The sequence below is a fragment of the Diadema antillarum genome, unplaced genomic scaffold, assembly GCF_040938485.1.
Source record: "Diadema antillarum isolate AM-2024a unplaced genomic scaffold, OU_Dant_1.0 seq00000460_RagTag, whole genome shotgun sequence".
NCBI lineage: Eukaryota > Metazoa > Echinodermata > Echinoidea > Diadematoida > Diadematidae > Diadema > Diadema antillarum.
Genome location: NW_027271431.1, coordinates 600,872 through 628,615, shown reverse-complemented (window position 1 = coordinate 628,615; position 27,744 = coordinate 600,872). Strand labels below are relative to the sequence as shown.

The 27,744-nt window shown below is 38.3% G+C and overlaps 1 protein-coding gene across 1 annotated transcript in view; it reads right to left on the bottom strand.

Moving 5' to 3' along the window:
• LOC139733016 (gamma-aminobutyric acid receptor subunit alpha-2-like) overlaps positions 1 to 27,744 on the bottom strand; it is a 109,799-nt gene that overhangs the window by 27,394 nt on the left and 54,661 nt on the right. The window contains exon 2 of the mRNA XM_071643860.1: positions 9,855 to 10,051. Coding sequence (XP_071499961.1) covers positions 9,855 to 10,051 — 197 coding nt within the window. The remainder of the gene's footprint in view (positions 1 to 9,854; positions 10,052 to 27,744) is intronic.

Below are 27,744 nucleotides of genomic sequence, written 5' to 3'. Positions count from 1 at the left end.
ATATATATATATAGAGAGAGAGAGAGAGAGAGAGAGAGTGAGGGAAGAATGAAAGAGAGAGAGAGAGAGAGAGAGAAAGAGAGAGAGGAGGTGTTCGAGGTTAAAGCAGAATATCAGAGCAAAAAAAAAAAAAAAACAGAAATGCAAACGCAAACACTGCTTGTAGCACATTGGAGCGTTAAACTTTCTGTCCGTCAAAATAACCAGAGGGTATCTGAAGTTCAGTTTTGATAGAAAAGTCAGAGCAATGCAATGAACACACCGACAAATAAAGCTTACTAGATATTAGATATATCCAACGGAGACCCGGTGTATTTTGTAACTTGATCTCACACAAGCAAGTCATACAGGAGGTTCATATCTAACGTAGATAGCGTAGTGCATACTGCCTACAGTATCATAGAACCATTAATTGCCTGTGTGATGCAACCGACTTCGCTCCTATTGTTGTCATTCACGTGATGGGGACTCGTAGATCATTTCCGAAAGAGCACACAACCTTTTTAGATTGGTAAATGTAGAAGCAAACATTACATGTTGCGATACATGACGACGCATAAATTTGTCACTGTCGAACGAATGTTAGCCGAAGTAACCTCGTTTGTTAAACATTACGCTTTATTTTAAACTGTGGCCCTCTATTCAGTTGCAAACCAAACACACTGAGAAATGCACACACGTTCGAATTCACAGTAATGTCATGTCAGGAGTATTCAAATGTTAATTAGATTTATTCCCAAGTGTTAGGGGTAACATAGCTGCATTTCTTTTTGAGAAAAATACATCGCTTACAATCTTCCTGTTCTAATTTCTAACAAATTTGAGTTTGAAGTATTCCATGTTGTAAAATTAATGTCCAGGTTCCGAGAAAATGTTTAAATTAATTGCTTACTCCTTTCATGCAAATCGGGATATAGTGTGTGTCATGGCGAAGGAGTTTCAGTTCAAACTGCATGAGTTTGCAACAAATACAATTATACGATTATTTCTTCACCTTTTTTTCAAACCTCCGCAATAGAGATTGTCGAAATTTTGTTTCATTTGAAAATACGAGCCCAAACAATAATTATGTACATGTATTTGTATTATTTTACATTGCAAACTTGCCCTGTATTAACCGTGAATACTCAACAGATTATTCATAACTTTGAAACAGGTTTCACGTGAAAGGATTTTCCTCCGACAGAAAACCAAAAATTTGTTTTATGCTTTCGTTCGATCAACCAATATATGCATCTACATGTAATTTGGAGCAGAAGGTCGCAGTTTAATGTACCGAAACACATCTCTAGTAATAATGATTTGCACAAGCAAATGGATCTTTACTCAACGTGTCTGGCGAAACGCCAAGCTTGCTTTAGTTGTTGCCGTCGGCACCGCGAGAATCAAGCTTTATCTATTTCTTGTCGGTGCTCTGTTTCTGTCGGTCTGTCTGTCTGTCTGTCTGTCTGTCAGTCTCTCCCTTTTCCTTGGTTTCTTTGCGTGTGTCTGTGTATGTCTGTTTTCTGATGTTTCTCTTTTTATTAATTTTATCAATCTTTAGCAATCATACCATTTTGACGACAAATGTATTTTTTTATATAAGGGAGAGAGAGAGAGAGAGAGAATGGGGGAAGAAGAAAAAGGAATATAAAGAGACTGAGGAAAAAAGAGGGGAGTCACTACATATTGCCGAAAGAAATATGGACAGCCACGGTAGGTTACTACTTCCTGGATTGTATTCAAGCATAACATCTTTCTTGTTTTGCTCCATCCATTTGCTGATTTCCTCTCTATTCTGCCTTAATGACAAACACTGTACGTCTTCAGGAAATTTTCTAGCATAGCACAGCCAAGAAATAAGTGTCCTTCTAGGGGGAGAGTGGCGCCCTAAGTGTGGTAAAACATTTTTAAACATTCTGACAGCAGAAAATAAAGAGGTGAATTGGATGACCGTCATTGTGCATTCTCCGAGCATTCACACGCGATGCGTGGCTGCGGCTATATACTGTATTGGATAAATCGTCAGCTTATATTCCATTCGCCATAAGGGGATGTGTGGCGAGAATATTTGAATAATTCAAGGTATCCTCGGCTTGCCGAGATGTAACCGCTGTCAGTTCGGTAGGTGAAGCTAATGTTGACGTGCAGCTTATTTTTCTTAATAATACCCCTATCTAATCTTACTCAATGTTCTCTTTCCCTCTATCCCATCAGTCTCTTGAATTCTCCCTTGTACAACTCAGTCTTTCACTCTATCTTCCTTTCTCTTTCTTCTAAGACGTTCTTTCTTTCTTTCTTTCTTATTTCCCCTTTCTAGTTATTTTTCACTTTCTTAATTAAGCACCAATTAGCTGTGGGGATATATCAGGACACATCAATTTGAATCGTCATCTTTGTTGTATAGTATGAATGGAACCACCCCACCCCCGCAACCTAGGACTAAGAATTTTCTTCTGGAGCTTATACTCTTTATTATTAGCCTATGAGGTTATTTCATTCTGACGGCGTTGCATTATTCGTATACAAAAGGAAAATATTTTTCTCGTCTTTCCATGGTGTTTTTCATAAGCCTAAAATGCTAGATACATTCTAGATTGTATTTTAGTGCGGTTTATGCAATCAATCCAGACATGACTGAACTGGAGATTCAACAAAGCGACTGTGAGTTCCGACGAAGAGTTTGGGCGTGACTTCGTTTGCCATCAGCTGAAATGGTTCGTACTATGTCATTTGTGAGACAAACATGTACCATAGTATCTGCCATTTACACTATCTAGGTTAGACGGGGGTGGGAGTGATGTCATTGTACCCGCGCAATTTATAGAGAAAGAAAAAGAAATCTGTGTATACAATGAATATATCACAAAACTATTCAATTCTAAATTATACACTTGCTTTCAATCGTTGTCTTGTTTTGACATAAATCAAAATCTAGTCAACCATCTTTTTATCACGACCTTTAACTCTAATGCATTTTCAGAGTTTGAAAAACAGGCCAAAAATCAACAATCACTGTCTTGATGGCGGACAAGAAGTCCATGCTTTGGAACACCGCACATGGTAGAATGATCTAAAATGGGTCAAGGTGTTAATATTTACAAATCTACTTTACGATTGTTTTTCAAATTCTTCTTGGATGGTGTTATCATTATAAACTGTCAGAATCCTTTGCACGCTCCATCGAATTGTCTGTCTGTGCGTGTTTTTCTCTCTACGTCAACTCTTTCTTGCTCTCTGGCGCTCTTTTTCCATCATTCCACATTCCGCTCTCACACATTCGTCAGACAGCCTCATCAGTTTCAGACAGCGACCGCTGGCAGAAATTTGAATCAACTGACATTTCTCCCCTTGTTGCCGTTGACACGGCCAATCACATTAGTGATATTTACCCCACGCAAACAATAAACACTCTGAGCGACAATGTGATCGCTACCGTCTCTGTTTCCTCTTCTTGCCGTGAACTTTCCGATGATCAATAATCAGTGTCCTGATATCACAAGCTGAGACAAGTTCAAGGAATTGGGACAAGTGTGTGCTTCTCCGCCCCCACCTCTGGGTTGTTGGGTTTTTTTCCTAGCTGTTACGAACAGATACGGTGCGAAAATACTGTCTCTTTGCAGGGGAGTATTATTAGTGAAAAGAAACTTTGCAAAAGCAAGTGCGGATCACCCCATTTGGCTATGACGTTGAAGTTAGGTAATAAGCAAGGTCTTGGAAATAGGGATGGATGTAAAGCCGAAAGAATGATGGAATGCTGTAGTTTTATTCAGGGGTAATGACAGTAGATTAAGACAAATGTTATGTGAAGAAAGCACTTACAAATTGTAGCCAACATTAATCAGGTTTTATCATGCTAACTCTGATTTTGGTCACAAAATGTGATTACAATTATATCATGGGCTCACCTCAGACGTAATACTGGTACCGTAATAGGTATATTTTGTTTTGATACATTTACTTTCATTTTGTAATACCTTTCTTTTTTTTTCATACCATCTCTTTCAAAAATCTTAAAAGTTGAATTCAGAATGCAGAGTACAAGAAATATCACATTCTTTCTCAATCCTTCTTCTCATTACTTGAATTTTTTTTTTTGTCAAACGAGGGAACGGTGACGTACTGATTCTAATGTGGTAATGTGCGGGGGCTGTTTAGTCTTCAGTGACTGTATAATCAATCCACCATAGACAGCCATGTGTCAAACATTTCCCCCTTCATTGCATGCTGTCAGAGTCTGTCTTCATTTCACCACTAAAATGAGTCGTTGCTGCGCTGTAAAAAGCACGTGATCGCATTCCCTCCTGCAGCGTTGAAGCACGATTCGAGATTTAAACAGTGTTAAAGGCAATCGTTCTGCCGTGGGCATGCTATGTTAATTGTTACGAACACAGTTTGCTCAATTTGAAGCAGCCTAACGCAATTTCAGACTTAGGGCCACCCCAGATATTACGTTCGCTGATAACTTCCGTTAATAGAAACAGAGCATAAACTTGCAAGAGTAAATATAGCGGCACCAAATCCTGGCATATTATCTGTCAAGTATTATGGATGGTTAAGAATTGTCCTTGCTGAAATCACGGATTTATATGTCATCGGTTTTTCTCTTTTATAAACAGTAAGCAAATGTTTGAGGCACGTGAATTGACGTGGTTTTCAGTCGCCAGAGGGATATATGGGAGCTATAGAAGAGGTCGTTAATGACTAATCTGATTTGGAACTCTAATGATCATAGTGTTCTCGAGATTTTTCGAACAGATGCAGAGATGATATCAAACGTCTAGGCAAAACTGCCCTACTTTGGCAAAAGGAAGCAAGTGACATCGATTATAAATGCTACAAATGAAGAAAATATGTTTTTGGGCAGGCCCTTCAACATGGAAATTTGTGATGAGAAATAATGTCGGTATTCGTGCAGGTCATATGGTGATGCATTTATGACAATTCGAAGAATTTTGATATTCCCATAGAAACTTATCATTATGTAACTTGCTTCCTTTTGCCAAAGTATTATAGATTTGTAGCAAACATGAAAAATTTGGCAAAAGGAAGCATGTGACAATCATATCATGAGTATGTTACTTGTTTCCTTTTGCCAAAGTATTATAGATTTTGTAGCAAACATAAAAAACTGGCAAAAGGAAGCAAGTGACAATCATATCATAAGGATGTCACTTGCTTCCTTTTGCCGAAGTATTTTAGATTGTGTGCAAATATAAAAATTTGGCAAAAGGAAGCAAGTGACAATCATATCATGAGGTTGTTAACTTGCTTCCTTTTGCCAAAGTATTTCAGATTTTTAACAAACATGAAATATCTGGCAAAAGGAAGCAAATGACAATCATATCATGAGAATGTTACTTGCTTCCTTTTGCCAAAGTATTATAGATTTGTAGCAAACATTAAAAAATTGGCAAAAAGAAGCAAGTGACAATTATATCATAAGGATGTTACTTGCTCCTTTTGCCAAAGTATTTTAGATTGTGTGTAAATATAAATGATTTGGCAAAGGGAAGCAAGTGATAATCATATCATGAGGTTGTAACTTGCTTTCTTTTTGCCAATTTTTTTTTCATGCAATTTTGTACACTTGCTTCCTTTTGCCACCTAAATATCTCAGAAATGGGCCAAAATTGTAACTTTTGGATTTTTCTGTTAAATGGAGCATGCTTCAAATATGCCAAATCAATAAAAAGGTGAATATCCATAGAAATGTCACTTGCTTCCTTTTGCCGAAGTAGGGCAGAAAAATATATCGTGGTATATCTTCCTCTTTCCCTGTCTCTCTTCCTTTCTCTATGCATTAAGCAAATGCGCATAGACAGCAGAATTAATGTTCACACACACACACACACACACACACATAAATATATATTCCTATATCTCTCTCTATATATAATCATAATTATATATAATCATATAAATCATGTATATAGAGAGTTTGAGAGAGATAGATATATACAGAGAGAAATAGACATAACTTTTGAAATAGATATGAAATGTACATGCTAATTCAGTGCATTACATACAGTGGCCAGTGTTCATGTTGCACTATTGGTCAGATTATCAGTGTGTACTGGTGTATAGTGTTTACTCGGTGTGAAGTGTGTGCCACCTGGTGTGTTCAGCACTAAACAGGGAGCAACGCTGTACATGGCCGTAGGCTGATTAAACAGCCGTTATGTTTGCAGAGCAATTTGCCCCTCTCTCAAAAAGGAAAAAAAAAGAAAGAAGAAAGACGCCTCGGAAAGACCTTTCTGCGGGGAGATCACCTTTAAATTGCCTACTCCTCCACCTTCAAATCCCTTTGCTCATTCCTTTCGTTTCACCCACTTCTTTTCCGGTTTAGAGCTCTGTTGTATTTACTAGTTATTAAATACCACCATAAACACCTAACATAGACTATCTTTTATCTCGAAAATGGTTTAAATGGAAATTGTAATCATCGTTACAGTGGAGTTCATGTTCAATTACCGATTTGTTCTAGAAATTAGGAAACAACTTGATACCAAAATTTACCCCCCCCCCCCCCATAAAGTCATAGAATAGGAGATAAACAATTGTTTATACACACATCTCATAGTGCTATTTTGCAGAAAAAAAGAAGAAGTTTACTTTGAATCTGTACTACTGGTTACCATCCAAACACCTGTCAGTTGTAGTATATGTGTACTTTTAGTAGCCATTATAGCGACATTGACACACTCAGATTGTCAGCTAAACTTGCATTCATAATGTGGTGGTCGGAATGTCCCATATGAATTTTTAAATGTCTAATTCCTCCTACTTTGGTCGTAAATAGGCAATATAGAGCCTTTCAGCCTCCTCCCCCCCCCCCCCAAAAAAAAAAAAAAAAAAATCTATTTATGAACTTCCAGTCGGACAGACCGGCAAAACTGATGTTCCATGGAAATTCATTGATTAAAATGCCGGCTTGAAGTTTGCTCACGGCTCCACTTTATGAAAGATCGTCAAATTGGCAACTTCCACATAAACGGGCACACACACATACACACACACACACACACACGCACACATACAGATATATAATATACACATGAACAGCCGAAGCAGAACGATAAGAGCGTAACTGTACCCGCATATCGATATACTGTTGGCAGTTTCAAACGGCGACCGCCCCGGGGTATGTCGCGTTCAGTATTATGGTATTCGGACTAAATCGATGTTTTTTGCAATTAAACGCGTGTTCATTTCAAGTATCCAATGAAATATTAAATTTTCTTCGGAGAACGACAGATGGATTAGGAATAACAAAGGTTAATCAATAAAGAGGGCATGTGATCGTCAGGCCGTGTACCTGAAGTAAACAGCTTGAAAACATTGGAAACCACTTAGCAGTACCGAAGCGGGCGGCTTCCATTTCCTTTCCATTTTCTATTTTTACCCCTTAAAAATAATTTTCCGATATGTAAGGAAATTAAAGTCACCCGAGTCGAATTAAGACAAAATGAAATCTAACCTTTTGGATGGACGAGTTTTATGTCTAGGGAGTGTCTCCCCGCGCTATTACGCTACATTTGTATACTATGTCATTTGACTTGCTGTACGAATGATATCCCCGTCATTGTTCCATAACACACAGAACATGAGATGCCTTTGACTATACTGCAACAAGTGCAAACAAGCCGTGCAAGTCACGTATAGTTATATAATTATGTATATATATATATATATATATATATATATATATATATATATATACATGTACATATATCTAAACACTCCTCTCTCTTTGTCTCTTTCAAACAATGTAGGGGTCATGATAAACTAAACACATTTTCTATAAAGCATTTTTTTTATTTTATATAATCATTGCGATGAAGCGAAAATACACACAAATGCGCTAACGAATCTATGGCGTTCTGAACTTTGAACTTTCTGCATCAAAATGCGGTCACTTCCTAAAAAAAGATGGTCTAAAATCAAACTTCTCATCATCTCGGTTCTAACTCTTTGGACCTTGTGGTAACTGAAAAAGGTTTCACAATCTCTTCTATCATCATCATCGCTGTTTTAACAATTTCAGAAGTGTAAGCAGGTCTCAATCTGTATTCCTGGTTTGTGATTGAAAACAATGAGAATTTGAAAAACAGTATGATATAATGATAATCAAATAACATCGTAATAGCTTGATAGTTTTGTTAGTCATGGGAATGTTACTCATATCAATAGAAATCCAAATCAGTCATTTGAATCGTTATCTATATTTTCATTATTTGCAAGGGGTCTCCAAAGATGATATCTGAATTTGGACTTGGGCCGTTCTTAAATTCGGCTACTAATTTGGTTGAATTGGCATCGCTCGCAGTTGATTGTTTCCAGCAACGTGCAATAATGATTATTATTAAGTATTGTTGCATAAAGAATGTAAAGGTTGAGATCATGCATATGTCAGAATATCAACCTTTAGTTTCTGAATACTCAATTCTGATTGGCTGATACCTTATTTCTTACGTTTGATTTTCTGACGTATCTTTGATAGCATCTTTTTATACAACAGGGCCTTGGTGTTACGCAACCATTAATCAAGATAATTTTTCAGTCTGAATGTCATCATATACCTCTCTATTTTGACATTGGCCACGGTGAAATAGAATTGCACTTGAACTTGGATTCTTTTGTCGTGCAATATGACTTAGTATATAAGATCATGCACTGTATAGGCACTATCCTGTCTCTTATAAAGGAATTTCGGCTCTTCTTCAGTGGCATTATGATGTCATTGTTCAAACGTAGATTTCAAGCACAAACCCGTCCCCACAATGTCCTGATCGTCATCTGACACCGTATAAGGCAAAGGCATACAGTGCCTACAAGCATCTGACCAACCCCAACCTTTCAAGAAAGTTTGACGCTGGGATAAAATCCAGCCACAAGTTGGCAAAGTAAATCCTGAGAAATTCGAGCTTTTCCTCTCATTGATTGGACAGCAATGGCAACATTCATGTTTTTGTCCGAATAACTTTCATTTCGCTATTCGAGCAAGGGTACAGTACAAGGAAATGTATAAGGGCACTGAACCCGTGTGGGAAACGATTCTTTGCCGCCAAATTGCAAATGTTATCAAGATACGTTTCCATCTCTCCTTTTTGCCACCTCCCTCTCTCTCTCTCTCTCTCTTTGCCTCTCTCCCTCTCTCTTTTTCCCTCTCCTTTTCTTTAGGTTGAAAAGTATCAGGGAATGTGTGTAACATGACTCAGAAACTGTAGGCGTAATTTGTTCCGTGGCCTTCCATCGTTCATCCTGTGAGTGTGCATATTAACCCGTCTCGATATGACCCGATCGGTACCAGAAATTGTTCGATTATGTGTATGCGTGTGTATTTGTGTATGCGCAACCTTGCGAAATGATGAAACACGTGTTTTCTTGTATATATCTAAGGATCACGATTGTGTCTTGAGCCACTCCGCAAAACAAAACAAGACGAAACAAGCATAACAAAACAAAAAACCTTGGCATCAAAGAAACACACGATTTTTCTTGATTAAACCACAGCCGGGGACTCACGGACACTGTGACTTGTGTTTCAATACCCCGACTATGATTGAGGGTGGAGGAAGGAAAGAGTAAAAAGGGGAGGCCACCGGACATTGATCTCGGACATTGGAGGAAACTGAAAGAATGTTTGCTTTTCAAATCCTGGCAGAATCTAAGAATTTAATCAAGCACGGGTTTGACTTTGATATATCACTACATTTCTGCTTCCTCTGGCTCACTTGAAATGATAATAAAAAGCAAAACAACAAATTTTTTCAGTTTGAAACGCTCGATATGGATACATTATAGACACTTTGACAAGATCAGATGCTACCTTTAAAAAGCTATGACCTGATTGGACACTGAGGGCGGCCTACCTCCCATGTTCGGTCTCAGATTCTTGTCATAGTGGCTCTCGTTGACGAGATGATCCAGTATACGAGAGATGTTTGCCCGGGCTTGTTCTTCCTTCTCGAACTCTAGCCACTCCTTGTCGATGACGCTGGCGACGTCGCTCTCCCTAGTGACTTCATCCATACCTTCGCTGGTCGTCGTCAGAAAATCACAGAGTGTACTGTGAAGAAAAAGAGGATAAACAATTATCAATCTTTTCTCTTTGAACCCTATCCCCTTGAACAGCAGGCCCAAACAAACGTTCACTCACAGGCAGGGAGAGTGAAAGACAGAATATTAAACAAATTTACTTAAATAATAACAGAACATAATATAACAGAAATACAGACTTCTGTCCTTATATGCCTATACTGCAATAATATCTTTTCTTTTTTCCTTTGGTCGAGTAAAATCATGGTCTTTTTTGTCCAGGGCATCCTCTTCATCGTTGCCATTGCTTTACCAGAGGACCTTGCTATTATTGTATATTACCTAAGCGTTGCCAAGTACCCATTTATACACCTGAGTTGAAAGTGACATGATGACACGACCATTTTCATCTCCCCTGTCTTCACTCCTTTTTCCTATGGATTGGGCTTTCCAGCCCTGCGGAAAACTGGTACCAACAATATAGCTCAATCCGTGTGAAGGACTTATAACCTCTCGCGGGAAAAGATGACGTCAGGGCCATAGGCTTACAACATTTGAACTGCCACTTTCTGTGGGAGTCACGTTAGTCACGTGACTACTAATCAGAATAGTGCATCAACATAATTATTCCCTTCGGATTATGACAGTATCCGTGTTATAAAGCAAAAATTAAAAGCATGCAAGGAATTTCTAAAATAAAGGAAATATACAATTCCCAATTAAGAAATGAGACAAGAAAAGATATTAGAAAGAAAAGGAACTTCGAGAAAGAGAGAAATAAAGAGAGATGTGATCATAATACACACATACACACAACAATCATGGCATTAGTGTATATCTATGTATGTATATGTCGCTACTCAGTAAGAGGTATATAAGAGGTATATAATAGTTAGATTGTGAAACAGTTGCAACAAATACAACTCGACGCGAGACTTTCAGTGATATGAAAGAGGTACTATCAAAAAAAAAAAAAAGAATCGCATATTTTCTGTGTACTTGTGATTGCGTGTATACACATCTTTACGTGCCCAATGACTTGGAGTATAACGCTAGAGAGATAATGCACAAGAACGATAATGAAGTTAATAATGGCTAACAATTTATTTTAATCGATAGAATCAAGAGGAGATAATGCTAATGTGATCAATGTGTTCATATTAGGAACACAAACACACATCAACTGAAGTTGACTGATGTTCGGCCACTTAGTGCATATGATAAAAACTACAGCAACAACAATGACAACAGGAGACAAACAGGCATCAGGGGGAAATGGAATGATATATGACGGTTTATTTCTGAATCGAAAGAGTGGAAGAGATCATTCTACATCCATGACTGTCAGTATGTGGGGCAGAACATTATTACACACATTCATCACAGGGTGGCAGAAAAGTTCGCCATGCACTCTCAAGGTTTGATGCATTGATAAGGGAATCGTCACCAATAAGTATTTTCTCTCTGGTGAAAACGTGTCGTGTCATGCGAATGGTGTGTGATGTAGTTGCTTTCTTTTTTATTCCGCTCTATATTTTCCTTCTTTTTCTATTTGTGATTAAAGTTCACCCTGTGCCGGATACTGTCGTTTCACTGGAATTGTATTTCTTTATGAATGACAGCGAGTTGAGAATCGACCACGTGTTGGGCCATGACGACACATAATCAGGGTTATTATGAATCCCATATATTTTTGATTACATCCCATTTCAATAGTGACTTTTTCTCACCCTTTCTCTCTCCGTTACAGCTTTTGTCATTTTCTCTGAATAAAGATTCTCCAATCGATGACGTCACTGGAGCATTTTTTTTTCTGGCTTTCTTGACCATAAACGATATTATGCGGCATCACACGGGGAGCCGTTCTCGTGTTACCCTCTGCACAATTCAACACCGCGAGTATCACGTAGCCTGCCTTCAAAAAAACACCACTCGTGAACTTACGATGCACTTTGGGGAAATCAGAGGCGAAAGAGATTTGGCGATGTCAGTTAGCAGCTCTTGAAAAGAAGGAGAAGAAAATATGACTGCTTGCTCGAGAATCTGCTTCATATCCCTCCCCTTCATTGATTTTCTTTGCCCTCTATCAGTGGGGTCATTCCTCCTATCAAGAAGGAAGACGGAGGGGGGGGGGGGGGGGGGGGAGAGGTCCAGAGGCAGAGGGAGGTATGGGGAGGACAGGAGAGAAAAGAAGTACGTAACGTACGAATATAGTGTAATCGGATTTTAACCAGTCAGGATTGGTTCTTAACGCCGTGAAATCGGCAGTCGTGCGGCAATTATTACTATCTGTATTAGATCGATACATCCCGCTGAGCCTGACATGGTTAGAAGGAGGAGGGAGGTAGAAGGAGATGAGTATTAGAAGAAGTGCGTGGCCAATAATAGGGGTTAGACAGAAAGAAAAAGAGAGATAGGCACAGATAGACCAACGGGCAGATGAAGAGATTTATGACAACAATGTCTAGCGAGATTCTTTGGCTCGTGTACAGAAGATTAGGAGTCGTATATCTTTTTAATGGTGACACTTCTTTCCTAACTGCCTGATTGGTATCATTCCCAGGTTCTCAATTTCTTGACTTCACGAGATGATTCGTGATCGTGTGTTTGATGAATTACTTTCGCCCCGCTCTATACATTCATAAACCATGGAGGTGAACACAGGTTGGTAGAATATCAAAGACTTTATAAAGCTACAAGTTATACTAACCTCATCTGCTGATGGCAATATCGCCCTGTCTGTCTGTCTGTCTGTCTGTCTGTCTGTCTGTCTGTATCTTTTTCTCTCTTCCTTTCCATTTTCTCCCTCTCTTTTATCCTCCCTCTCTCTCTCTCTCTCTCTTTCTTTCTCTCTCATATACATAGAAAGAAAGATGGAGAAGGACAGAAGCGGAAATGATGGGAGAAAAATGGGGATAGACAGATAGATAGATATAGATACAGGGTCCAAACCGATTTTGTCGCCTTCAATCATGAAATATAGAAAGAAATTCTTCCCACCTGCGGCATTCATCACGCTTTCGTTGTCTTCCAATTTTTCAACCGGATATGAAAGTACACTTAGTGGTGTTGTCTTTTTATCGAAACTATTTAAGGTTTGATGATGGAAAAGAAAAAGAGAAATGTTCAAACCAGCAATGGGTTTCGAATTGCCTGCAGTTATTATTGCATAGGGTTGGCTAACTCCGTGACAGTTTTTTGGGATGGATGAAAGTCGGCGATACAGATAAAGATACGCTTGCGTACAATCCCCCCGAGCAAATGTAATAATCTCGATGACACCAACCCGTGTATGCTGTGCACGTATGGCTGGATTTATACGACGTGTGTGCTAAAACCTGCAGGTGTTTAAAGCCAATAACATGCGGGGTATGTTGTTGAGATTATGTAGCGTTGGCTGCCCAAAAGAGGCAATATGTTTGGGAAGAAAAAGAAAAATACCGGGTCGTAGTGACGATAGGACCCCGAGGGTCACAAAATAATGCCTCAGTACCTGTTGGCTGGCTAACCACCTCACTGTCTGGGCATTGAACTACTAGCCAGCAAGTCAGACGCGAGTCTTGAAGCAGGTTTGATGATAAAATCTAATTCAAGACGAACTGTTTGGAGTTCATTGCGATTGATTAAGTGCACAATTCCAACACGTCCAATATTCCCAATAAAGTTTAGCCTACAGTTGTATAATATGACTCATGAAGTTGAGTCTACCCGTTGAGGACGGGCTGATTTTGCTTCAACACGCATTTCCCATAGACCCTTGCCCGAGTATACTCGGGACTCGTATTCAACGTGTTAAGAGATCCATGTAGGTGCAAGTAGATGAAATATTGCAAATTCCCTATAGAGAAGATCTTTAAAGTCAATGATCGAATAAGTGAATCAATCAATCAATCAAGGAACGAATGGGTGAAAGTATGAACAAAAGCATGTGAAAGCATGCATAGAAGTAGTGAAAGCATGCTAATGAAAGCATGTACAATTAGATATTTTGGCCCAAGAATGTGGAATAGTCCCCCAAATTCTGTTCAACTATGTCATTCTATCTGTTGTCTATGTCCAGACTCAAGAGAAAATATGAATTATTGTAAAATCATTGTATAATAATTATAATCCTGCCTTATTATCAAGATGTCATTGCTGCCAGTATACATTAATAATTGGGCTTTTTTTTTTGGTTCTGCTTTTGGTTGCTTGTTCGTGTCTTGCTTCTAAACATAAAATTTTTTTTTTTCATTATTATCATCAGGGATCTGTGGTAAATTTGGGCAGTTGTGAAGATACTATAGCCAAAGTATTTAGTTAGCGACAACTGTGTGTATGGAAAAACCTCGTAGATTTGCGGTCTTACATGGTTTATACTGTGCAATAAACCGAAATGAAATTAAATAAAGTGCGCATTGAGAGACAGAGACAAAGAGACATCCCATTCTGTCAAACAGATTAAGACCAAAAAAGTAGACATAGACATCACTGGTGAATAATAAAAAAAAAAAAACGGGTGCTGTTCGTTATTCCGAAGGTTCGCTATTCCGAAGGGTCGTCATTCCGAAGGGTCGTTAATCCGAAACACGCAAATTCCCTATACCTACAGGTTCGTGAATCCTAAAATGAAAAAGGGTTCGTTAATCCGAAAATTTGTGGCGTTATTCCGAAGGTTCGTTATTCCGAAGATTGGTTAATCCGAAAATGAAATTCGGAAAAATGAACCTTCGGAATAACGAATCTTAGGAATAAAGAGCCTTCGGAATAACGAACCTTCGGAATAACGAGCTGTAACCAATAAAACAGCCTATCTTTAATTGAGCTCTCAACAGTTGGTAACCAACTACTGTCAGTGCTGTTCGAGCGTAATGATACATCGTCGTGTTTTGCATAGAGAAGACACTTGCATCGTTTATCCGTGGGCATTGCTGTCACTTTATGTGGCATTGTGGTCTGAGAACTGACTGTTCTCTTCTTCTTTGTTTTTCTTCTTTGTTCGGGGAAACTTAAAGGACAAGTCCACCTTCATATGTAAGTCCGTGTGGAATGAGTGAATGCAGCAATATTATTAGAACACATTAGTGAAAGTTTGGGGAAAATCGGACAATCCATTCACAAGTTATGAATTTTTAAAGTGTCTGCGCAGTCGCTGCTGGATGAGAAGACTACTACAGTGTATGATGTCACATGCGTACAACGATATAAGGAAAATATAAAGAGAATTTCACAAATTTTTATTTTTTTGAAATAAAGTAACCATTTCCTTGACTTGTCGCTGACGTATGTTAAGGGTAATCTTATTCTTCCTGCCTTCTGAAAGAGGCAAGTAAAGCGTTCTTTTATTATGCGAGAAAACTGAAAATATGTTGAATTTCCTTTATGTTTTCCTTATATCGTTGTACACATGACATCACAAGCTGTAGTAGTCTTCTCATCCAGCAGTGACTGAGCAGAAACTTCAAAAATTCATAACTTTTGAACGGGCTGTCCAATTTTCCTCAAACCGTCACTGAAGTGTTCTACTAATATTGTTGCATTCACTCAATCCACATGTCTATGAAAGTGGACTTGTCCTTTAAAATGAACAGCGTTAACTCTCCTTGTTTCATGTGCATGCGCAGATTTTATTTTTCGCACACTAACATTTGTGATCCCCGTCACTGTCCGTACCCGCGAATAGCCTGTGAGGTTTTTAGGAAGCAACGCTTAGCGTAAATTGGCGCTTAGTCAGTGAACTAGTGTTTTTAGTTGGACATGTTTCTTTTGATATTTCCCTAGATACATTTAAAAAACAACTAAATGAATAACATATATGACGAGCTTGCTTCCAAAAAGGCGCTAAATCCATCATTTTTCAATTGATTTAGCGCCTTTTGGAGGCGAGCACTTTAATAACTTTGAATGTATGATGCGTCACCCGATAGAGTATATTAACCCTTTTCAATTGCACTCATCAATCCACGGTCTAGATGTATAAGCAATACCGATCGTTCTTCGTATTTAAATTTCATTCTCACATGTCTTTGTTTTTGTTTATGTTGTATCTTAGGCTTTGTTATTATTTTTCTTTATTTTTAGGTGATCCGAGAATCCTCTCGGATCACCTTCTGTATCTGTACTGATTCTTTGTTCTTCTTCTTCTTCTTCTTCTTTATTTCTCCGCAAAAGTTGTGTAGAGATAAGCTCAGAAAGTGCATTGCCTATGAATGTCAAACTTATACCATATGTGTATCATGTCCCAAAGACGACATGTCAAGTAAAATCGTAGTGATCAGTCGACCGTGACGTCACTATGACGTCATTATATGAAAACACATTTTCAATCATATCTCATTAATGGAGTGGAATTTCTCAATGAAATTTACGTCACATAAATTTCAATTCAAGGGAATTCTACCCATATTTTCAGAATTCCTCGCATCGTAAAGACGTGCGCGTACGCGCGCGTTGAAATATTTGTATGCTCCAATCAAGCTCAAATTTTTTTTGCATACGTTTCAGACCATTTGGAGCATTTTTTGAAAAATTGAAAAAATTGGACGGACGCGTACGCGCGCGCACATATACGCACGTACAGCTCATATGCAACAGAAATTTCCCGATTTTTTACATTTATCGGATGTCTGAAAAGTCAAGGAATATTTCTAGCAAGTTTCAAGTCAATCCGACTCAATATGACGTCATACGGGACTGTCAAAGTTGAAATTCCGCGCGCGCGTCAATGGCGATATACAGTACAACAATGCCCCAAAACCGCCAATTTTAAATCCGATTTTACTCGTCAGGATGGACGGTGACCCCCCATTTTCTTTACATATTCTGAAAGCTGATGAGTTGTACATGTCAGTTTATGGGTTGGCGATACTGAAAAAGTCATTCAAAGATATCAAATTTCTTAATAAAGTTAAAAAAGTAAATTTTCAAAATGACGTCATCAAATTTCAAGTTCATTCAAGCATATCTCACTTTTTCTTTAATTGATTTACGTCCAAATTTCAATATGTTGTAGCTTATTAAATGGTCTTTCAGATATATAATAACAACAATTTGATTGGATGACGGCATCACCTCGTAAAAATGGATTTAAAGTAATCTTGTCAAATTTGACCAGTTTACGTGTTATCTCTATGGGAGTGCAGTTTTTCTGGAAATGAAAACTGACATGACTATCTTTATCGAGCACTAGCTCACTTATGCTTCGGTGAATTTCTCCCATATTTTAGTATGTTGTAGCTGAGACTTTGGGCTATCGTTAATGTGCCCTTCGTTTTTTCATACGGAGTCGGCATCATGCCCAAAAACTTGGTTGAAATTAAAGCTTATCTTCCATGTATTTTCATATTCCTTTCTTTCTGCAACTTTCTTTGCAATAACTCAAGAAAAACAAGCTCTATCAGCCCAATATTTTGCACATGTTTAGTTTATGTCACGTACATTATTTCATAAAATAACAACTACTTGATCGGGCACCTTCTTGGGTATGTAAATTAGGGTCAAAGGTCAAAAATGTTTCATCCTGTATCTTGGTTAATACATGTCTTATCTTTCCCATATTTTGCATACGTAAAGACCATGTTACAAGAATCATTTCACAAAATAACCACTTTTTGCTCAGACGCCATCTTGTCTGTGCAAAGTAGGGTCAAAGGTCATATGTACTTCTTTCTTTATCTTTATTATGACGTGTTATCTCTATGGGAGGGAATTTTTCTAGATGTGAAAATTGACATGATTGTCTTTATCGACGACTAGCTCAATTACCCTTCGGTGAATTTCTTCCAGATGTTAGTATGTTGTAGCCAATGTAATACTCTTTAAGTTTTGTTAATCAAAGTTTTAATCGGATGATGTCTTCACCACGTGAAAATGGATATAATGTAACCTTGTCAAATTTAACCAGTTTACGTGTTATCTCTATGGGAGGGAATTTTTCTGGAAATGAAAATTGACATGACTTTCTTTATCGAGCACTACCTCACTTACTCTTCTGTAAATTTCTCCCAGATTTTAATATGATGTAGCTGAGACTTTGGGCTATCATCAGTGATTCTTCATTTTTTCATACGATGCCGAGATCACGTAAAAACTTGGTTGACATCAAACTTATATTCGATGTATTGAGATATTTCTTTCTCTCTGCAACTTTCTTTGCAATAACTCAAGAAAAACAGCCCCTATCATCCCCATATTTGGCACATGTTTAGTTTATGTCACGTACATTATTTCATAAAATAACAACTACTTGATCAGACACCATCTTGGGTATGTAAATTAGGGTCAAAGGTCATAAATGTTTTAACCTGTATCTTGGTGAATACATGTCCTATCTTTCCCATATTTTACACACGCAAAGGCCATGTTACAAGAATCATTTCACAAAATAACCACTTTTTGGTCAGATGCCATCTTGGCTGTGCAAAGTTGGGTCAATGGTCAAATATACTTCATTCTGTATCTTCTTTATAGTGTATACCGAATTTGGTAACAGAGATAGCAGACCTAACTCTCTTTTCTAAATGAGAATCCAAATATCACACGTCCAATGTCTCTAAACACAGATGAAACCTATATGGTCATGCCTATTGCGATCAGGACTCGAATCATTGATTAAAAAAAATCGGATCACCTAATTTGTCAGTCTTGACAAATTCCAAGTCTAGTTTCTTTTGTGTCTGAAAACAAGTTTACCACTGTGTTAAAATCCATATTCTTTTTTTTTTTCATGGCATATGTTCTATGTTTGTAATACTGTACGCATTAATAATGCTTGTATTTTATCCTGTTTTGACCCCTCTGAAAACCAGACGTTGGCTGACGAGGGTGTTCCACTCCATGAGTGGAAAATAAAAGATTGAATTGAATTAAACTGATATGAATTGAATTGTCGTTTCATACACGCGCACACACAAAAATCTTTGTGAGGAATGATAATCTATGCATTCCGATTGTTCATTTAGTATGAAAACAAATTCCACTCTGAAAGTTTATTAAATGGTGTGTCAATACAAGGCATTTTTGTTTGTTATCACGATGTATGTATGTCTATGTATATCTATGTATATTCTCAACAACGCGTATGTCATATTTTTCTTATGCTTTGTACATTCTGTTGAAAAAAAAGTGAAAATAAGGTTTGAATTGAATTGAATTGAATTGAATTGAATTGAAATGAATTGAACTGAATTGAATTGAAGTTGCATTATTCAACAAAAGTAACTAAATGGTGGCTTAGGCCATAATATGAGATCAATAAGACTTCAATATTACACATACATGAATGGGCACCAGGCAGGAGGTATAAATCCCAGTGAGAGTCTATAAAATCATTAATCTTTTTGGCACTCAGGTATCAGTAAATCAGTAATCCCCAACGCGACTTTTTCTCACACGCACAACACAGCCCGAACGAAGCGTGCGTGACATTGGTCCCCACGCGATTTGAAGTATTTCAAAATTATGAATGTAAACACGGTCCTCCCTCCCTTACCAGCACCCTATCATCCTTTTGTCACGAGTCTCATTGTTTGTTCATCGTTCGAACCAGACAGATCGGAAAATTGATGACGGAAAGATGATGTTGTGATTACGCCCATACCAGGCACCGATAAAGGGTTCAGTAACCGGGAAAACGCTGGTGCTTCGTGCTCGGCAAGGGCAATTATCTCTTCTTTTCAGCCATCACCGGAGCTGCTGCGCGACGTCGCGCGAAACAAAAATCAAATAGATGTGATATCAAGTAAAAACAGCTTCTCTCGCACTTTCTTAGTTTCCTTCCGTCATCTACCACCTGCATGACTTCTCAGGGTGATAAAAATGCACTGTTTGAGATACATATATCTACCTACTATATACCCCAGAGCAAGAGATAGAATAAAACATCGCGTCTAGTTTATGGCACCGATTCTTGTTGCATAAGTCAATCAAATTTGAATAGCAACCTTACTAACTTGGCAATTAAACAGCATCACTATGGTTTGTTGTTTCTTCTTCTTTAGTTTCAAGTATAGAAAATTTTAAACTTGCGGTGATCATCATAATTCCTCTTACATTATCTGATTGATGTTGAGTCCTTTAAGAGCGCCATGTCCACTGCCGTATATTCAGTGGTCTTGTACATGGAAGGCGGAGAAAGGTGAACTGGTGTCCGTTTCTTGTCAATATCCTCTCTTCGTCCCAAACACGTGTTGCCATCCCGCCATGGGAGATGAATCTCGGCCTGTTTCAGCTGGCCAATACTTCTTCTTCTTCTTCTTTTTTAACGTGTAAGACCCTTTTCAGATCACGCAATTTCACACGGTATATCCACTAGATTTCTTTGCGACCTGAAATCATCTGCTCATAATTCAAGTCAACACTCCGATGAAACACGAGTGTTGATTAAACAATTACAACAAATAAACCGACAAACAAAACCTCCTTCGTCCTCAGGGTTAAGTCCTGTATCGTTCAACAATAAATCCGTTTAATAGGAGAATCCGATCAGTAAACTTCTCCAGTGGAAACTTTCAGAAGCTGTTTTAATTCCTTATACTTTGTGTGTATAAGTATCAAGCTGTTTATTGAGTAGGTGTGTTTTGCGCTTATTTTTATCGGGGTTCATTGTTTTGTTAGAAGCTTGAAAAAAAAAAACCTCACTGATAACAAGCACACTTCTCCTCGTACAATCAAGGGGTAATTAAGGACAATCATTAGTCTGAATGGGGTAAGATATTGACCTGTCGGAACAATATAATATCATATCTGTGCGCAAGCAGCGTGTGCGCACGTGGCAGACAACAGCTGGAGATTTTGGCGCCATCACCGAGGTGTGTCACGTGCGTTACCTTTCGTCTTCTATCATGGCATGGGAACGAAAAACTAGACAAGGAATACACGTGTATACAGCGATCATCTATACGTATGATTCATCGTGGAGCACGAGTTTAAATCAATAACTTTTTTCGTCAAATTTCCGAAGGACAAGAGCCTTGGAAGAGGAGGGGGTAGAAACCAGGGAAGAGGCGGAATAGGAGGAGGAGGAAATTCAGAACATTTTTAGTTTCGTGCATTTCAATCTTTTGACTACATCACCAATTACGCCGATGTATTGATTCAGAAAATCTATATAGATTATGATAAAAGGCGAAAGAGATGACAACGAAACAAACGTAAGCCATGCTACGAAACATTTCAAAGATCAATGTGTCTCTTTGATGTGTGTTTTGTGTACAGATAGGAATAGATCATGGCCAAATTGTGAGAATGAAATTGGAGGATTGTGCGTTTTACGCATAAGGTTTATTTTATTTTATTTTTTGGTTTGAGACAGGAGAAATTAAAAAACAAACAAACAGTCTCCGTCAGAGACTAGCAGTAGCAGACCTGGGGGGGGGGGGAATGGACCTAATTTCGTTGGTGTTGTTTTACTACCTTCTCCATAAAGACATATCTTATTACTGGTACTTCAGCGATATATCTTAACCTGAATTTCTGTAATGAGTTCATGACGAAGAACAATTCGCTGAAAACAGTTATCAAATGCTGAGCCCACTTTCACTGGTTTTTTTTTTCTCTTCAGTAATATCTTAAATGTAATTCTGATTGGATAATTATGTTGTTGTCGGGCTTTTTTTTTCTTTATCACAACCCTCACCGTTGCCCTGCATACGTAATAAAAGGTTGCTAGGGGTCCACTCGACTTGGATTTGAAGTGTGGTCTCTACAATTCCTGGGGGTAAGAAATTAATTTGTATCCCACAAAGGTGTTTTGAAAAATAATACATAGATGAAGCCAAGCGGACTAACATGTCACGGGCCTTCATGATTGCTTTGTTGAATTGGGACTAGTCTCGGTTACTCAGTGCTCTTTTTGTTTTTGTTTTGTTTTCGGTTCCCTTTTTTCTCCTTTAGTTTGCATTTCACTTGGGAAATTTTTGCCGCTTGCAAAACGGCAAATGAAAAAAAAACTCTTATCCTCAGAGTAGGAGTGGTTATTGCCTCCGTGTAATTGGTACATGGATAGGAAGACTATGTGAGGGTATAGTGTGATGGGGCTTGATGATGCAGTGTAATATACTATATTTATGGCCTACACTAACATCTTGAACGTATGCACTGATGCAAAGTTTAAAAAAAAAAGACTGGGAAAGGGTATGATCACTGCGTAGTATTGTAATGATTAGTGGGTCCCTCCATTTTTCGAATTATCCACATCGTTAACTTACTTCAAATCACTTGAGTTTTATGATAATTATCGTAAGGTGCTACAATCATTGTACATTCTTTTCATCCTACATAGTTTTACGCATCTTTTTTTCTGTTTTCTGTTACAAAAAAAAGAAGTGATGTTTGTATATTTTTGTCGAAAATGAAATAAAACATTGAATCGAATTGAAAAAAAAAAGATTGAATTGAATGATTACAGAAATACATACATTGTAGCATCGACATAGAAAGTAAATCTAAGTATGTGTGTGTGTGTGTGTGTGAGAGAGAGAGAGAGAGAGAGAGGGAAGAAAAAAATAAAAGAGGTAGATGCACGTGTATACGACAGTCACGACACTTTATTCTACAAAGAATACCGTATTGAAAAAAAAAAAACAATACATGAGACCCCAAGAAACTGCTTTCTGATTATAAAGTAGTTTTGTTTCTGAGTTCTATTTCATCAGATTGTAAATAGTTTCCAATGCAATATTATATTTAAAGCCGAGACAAAAGAATGCAAAATGCAAACAATTCCTCTGACTGTCTGTTTGTCTGTCTCTTTCTCCCCTCCCCCTCCCCCTCTTGCTGTCTGCATTTCGTTTTTAATCAAATTATTACTTTCAACTTTGGCTACCACCTGCACTTGACATGTTTGAAGATCAAGGGTGATGTATTAAATTCGTGTTATTTTTCAAAAATGTGCATGCATCCGTTTTGCACAGACAACAAGAACTCAAGTCAAAGGTGTAGGTTCGTCCACACACATGGGATGTCGCTAGAAACTGTCGCGACATCTGGATGTACCTAATTCAGCAGGAGAACAGACACAAGTTCCTGTCCATAGATTTCATTGATCCTTCTTCGGAATCGCACGACCCTTGCGGGGAAAAGGGTGCCTGAAAAGGGGGGTGGAATCGAAAAAGCGTTGTCAGGCTTTGCTTTAGGAAGACCTTGGAAGTTTCATGGCGTGATTATTCCGTCATGGGATTCCTGCTAAGGATCGAGTGGTATCCGAGAGGAAATCGAAGAGAAAGGGATTTGGTAGACGTTGAAGAAAAAAAAAGGGGGGAAAGAGTATGGACCTAGGCAAAAGAAATCCCCTAACTGTAGCAAGTTGAGTTCCTCTCAACAGTCTGTCTGTTAGAAAATCTGGTAATAGTTTCCCAGATGAACACGCCGCAATCAAAACTTGGATTTAGCTTCTTTATATCGTAATCCTAGATTTAACTTCTATCTATCCTAAAACAATAGCACAGTGTCACTACATCACAGGGGGTAATAATCTCTTTTTTTTTTAACGTAGACAATATGTCTGTTCAATTGCAGTGACCAGTAATGTCGTTTTAACCTCTCCCGAATGTTTATAAGGGAGTATGTGGGGGGGGGGGGGAGCCTGGAAGACGCGACATTTTGCGGATGTCTTCCAATAATAAGTTGCAAGCAAGTGCATACATTTAATATCGATCTCAGCATAGTACCCCTTCATTGTAAACAAACTGGTCCCCTTTGATGACAGAATTCATTTCATTGCGCTGATATGGTGTAATTTGGTCGGCTGTAGTTTTTGATAGCAATTTATTATGTAATGTTTAATGTTGATTACGTCATTTCCTGTGTCATTAGAGAGGAGGATACGACCACGATATAGTTTGACACTCTGCATAAATGAACTCATCAAACATGAGAACGCCTGAGCACACATTCCATGCACTCATGCCTACATTAACATGATTAAGCCACGAGTCAGTAGTCCCAATCGTTAAAAGCGTTGTCAGTAAGTGCAGTCCAGAAAAATAGATTTCTCATATCTGTACAGCTGGTCATTATACAACTCAGGTAAGGATAATGAATGTAACAAACCAGGTGTAAGGCACAACTTTTCTTCAGGTGTTCTTCCGGAGAGGATGTTGGATAGTGGAAAAGCCTTTGACTCAAACGGTTCTTCGTTAGGGGGGGGGGTTACAAAGAATTTAAGTCGATCTTAAATTTTAAGAACAATTAATGAAGATTATGGTAGGCTGTATGTGACTCCAATTGATATTCTCACTTAATTCATATAAAAATGAACATTTTGGAGATTCTTTCATACAGGCATTAATTAACAAAATAAAGTACGGGACAATCTTTTTTCAAAATTTTGATAACGATTAGAAGTGGATTCTGAAAACGTTAGATAAATTGAAACAATGAACCAAAGGCCTGCCATAATTCTAAGTTGATCTTAACTTTTAAGTTCAACTTCAATTCTTTGTGAAACAACCCATCTCCCATAGGATTCTGATCCTGCACTGTTTGATACGTACATTCTTGGACATGCTGTTTTACACCATTTGTCCCAATTGACTGGGATGCACAAAATGACTGCTGGTACAGTTACGTAGGGGTAATATGTTTGTTTGTTTGTTTGTTTGTTTGTTTTTTTGTTTGTTTGTTCATTTTCATCTGAGAAGATGGCTGGATAGCCCATATTCAGCAACGTTAAGCTAGTCTTCCATGGGGTCCAGTTGGATGTGAGGTGGGACCACTTCACCGGGTGAAACACCCTACTCTTTGCGATGAATGAATGAAGCGGGATCTTTTACGTGCATGAGTTGTTACTCTCTCATACACGGGACCTCCATTTTATGTCCTATCCGAGGGACAATATAATAATGGCAAGGTGCTCTTGAAGAATACATCTTTAAAGAGATCGTATATAGTGTTGGTTGAGACCTAACTTTAGGTTTCTAACATTTTTGGTGAGATAATCAGAAAGCTCTTATGAAATATGCACAAGCACGTGATTCGAAAAAGAATTCTACGTTTATTTGATGAAAATTGCTTTTGAAATGGCTGAGATGCCCAAAACAGAGCGATCCTAATAAAAGGTGGGGCCCACCTTTTATCATGCCCTCCAAATATCAACGCAATTTTGTCTAAAAGTCGCATTTGGTATAAAAACATGGCAGTCTCAAGCTTCCATGAAAGTAGAAAACATGCGAAAGCATTCCTTTTGTATTCCGCTCTTTCGTTTAACATGTGGCCTACTTTTTTTTCCTCTTCTCAATTTTATTCATGTCAAGCGGCACTAAAGAACATTCACTGAATTTTAAAAATGTGATTCTTGGCTCCCATTCACCTGTGACGTCAAGTTTAGATCGAGGCACCGCCTCTATTTCCAGGATGTTCTTGCAAATGAGGGGCATACCGACCTTGAATGACATTACGTTTTAACTGGGTTAGACTGGCTGCGTATCCATAAGAAGCATGTGAGACGCTCACAGAAAACGACATCAAGCCATTCCTGAATGCTAGATGGCGGGAAGAATTAAATCAAGCAATATAGTTAATAAGCACGTGATTTGGGACGAGGAATTGCAGCGCGACGATTCCAAGATGTGTGAAACAGGGGGACAAAGAAGACGAAAAGACTTTCAAAATTGGCGGATGAGGTTACCTTTGATACATTTAGGCTAAAATGCGGTGAAAGCACCATCATTACAGACCTTCAACGGCACAATCACGTGTCAGATTGGCGGGATGAAAGGGAAGAATGAATGGTGACATTAGGGAGAGTCAACAATTTGATCAAACGGGTAAATCCTGCCCTATACCCGGGGCACTGCATGAGAGCCTGCGAGTTTCATTCCGTCACAATTGGCGTAATCCAATTTCTGGCTGGGGAAACACATGTGCGAAGGCATGTCAGTGCGATGATACGATAACAGTTCGAATACAATTCGCCTTCAGCAAACCAGTTCTTGTCATCAAACTTCACACTGGGGGAAAAAAAAACACTCCTAGATGTGCTGTCTTTCCAAAGCTGACTGCAACAACGTGTGTATTTGACTACCAATCAGTACAGGCAGTTAATGAATAACTAACTACAGAAATGGATAATGATAGATAAATAAAAGCATAACTGAATTAATGAAATTACAACAAAAACTTGTTAGAGTAGCACATGAAAAGTAAATGGATAGATTAGTATAGATAAAAAGGTAATTGACACAAATTAATTTGCTTGATCGTAATTCATATTTCGACATAGAAAATGATAAGTTTGCTATATATGCCATCATGAGAAAAATGCGTACAAGTTAAGCGCCCCTTTGTAATCAGTACTTTGTCTAATATCAGATGGGGGGGGGGGGGGAGTCTTCGTCAGATGAAAGATAGGAGCTTCTAAGTTTTACCGAGTTACAATACATTTTTGGGATTGAACCATGGATCTTCCCTCACTACAGGTTAGTTACAATCATAACCCTGGAGCCAATTCACTCCCACTATAATAGCTGAGGAATCATTTCACAATGGCAGAATCAGGAGTATGAAGTGCTGTTGGTTGATAGCAAATTTCATGCTAAAACACAAATACACAAACACATACAGAAGGGTGACAGACAGGATGAGGTATCGGGATAAGAGAGATAGAGATGCTTCCAAGAAGGTACTGGTACTGAAACATACAGTTTATCATCAGGTAAATTTTAGTCAGAGTCGGATGAAGTGTACAATAAATTTATGCTTTAAAGTTTTACTGAAAGTACCTTCTGCCTTGAATCTAGTACACGTTGCACATTATATCACACACAGGCATAATGTGTAGGTGTGTGTGTGTGTGTGTGTGTGTGTGTGTGTGTGTGTGTGTGTGTTCGTAAAGTACAATATTCGCCAATTTTGTTTACCAGATTCAAAAAGGGTAGTCTCCTAAAAGCAATGGAATTAGGGTTAATGGCTGACCGAAACCATGTAGACCTACAACGAGAGTGAGTAGCAACAGGCATTGCTTCCCTTCACCCTACCCCTCCCCCCCCCCCTTCCTTTATTTTGATGACACGTATTCGAGCACAACACAGTCACCCTAAGGTTTTGATTTTAATACACCAAGAGCTCAGTATTTTACCTCGACGATATCATTGCAGATTTCGTTAGAGAATTAATGTGCATGCGTGTGTGTGTGTGTGTAATGTGTATGAGTGTGTGAGAGACATGGTATTTGTGTGTGTGAAAGTGTGTGTGTGAGTGAGCATCGATGCCTTTGAGTATGAGTATGCACGCAGGCGACAAAGGGATTATACTTCCAACCAGTGAACAAAGAATGATTCCCAGAGTGCCTCAGACTTTGTCAGTAAATAAGTGCCGACCAGGCGTCTCATTTTGAGAACAATGAGGGCGCCAAATGGAGTCTCTTCCGTTCATCGGAATCCGGGTATTAAGTTACTTCCCCGAAACTTCCTTCATAATCTTCGGAGACAGTTGGAGGAAGTATGGACAGTGATGAAAGAGACTTGGCAAGAATTTTTAAAAAAAATCAAGGAGAAGGGAATGAAAAGGGGTTAAGCGAACCAACATCCTGGTACGAATTACTCACGATTCATGTTTGTAGTCACGAATATTAATAAAAACATTAAGTCAATACGAAGCAACTGATATTCAAACTTTCACATGAATGCTATTTTTGATTTGTTTTGTTTGTCTGTTTGTTTGTTTTTTTACTTCTCATCCGACTAAGAACCACTCAGCGGAATTTAAATGTTCAATATCGTAAGCCCATGAGTAGTGGATTTGGGAACA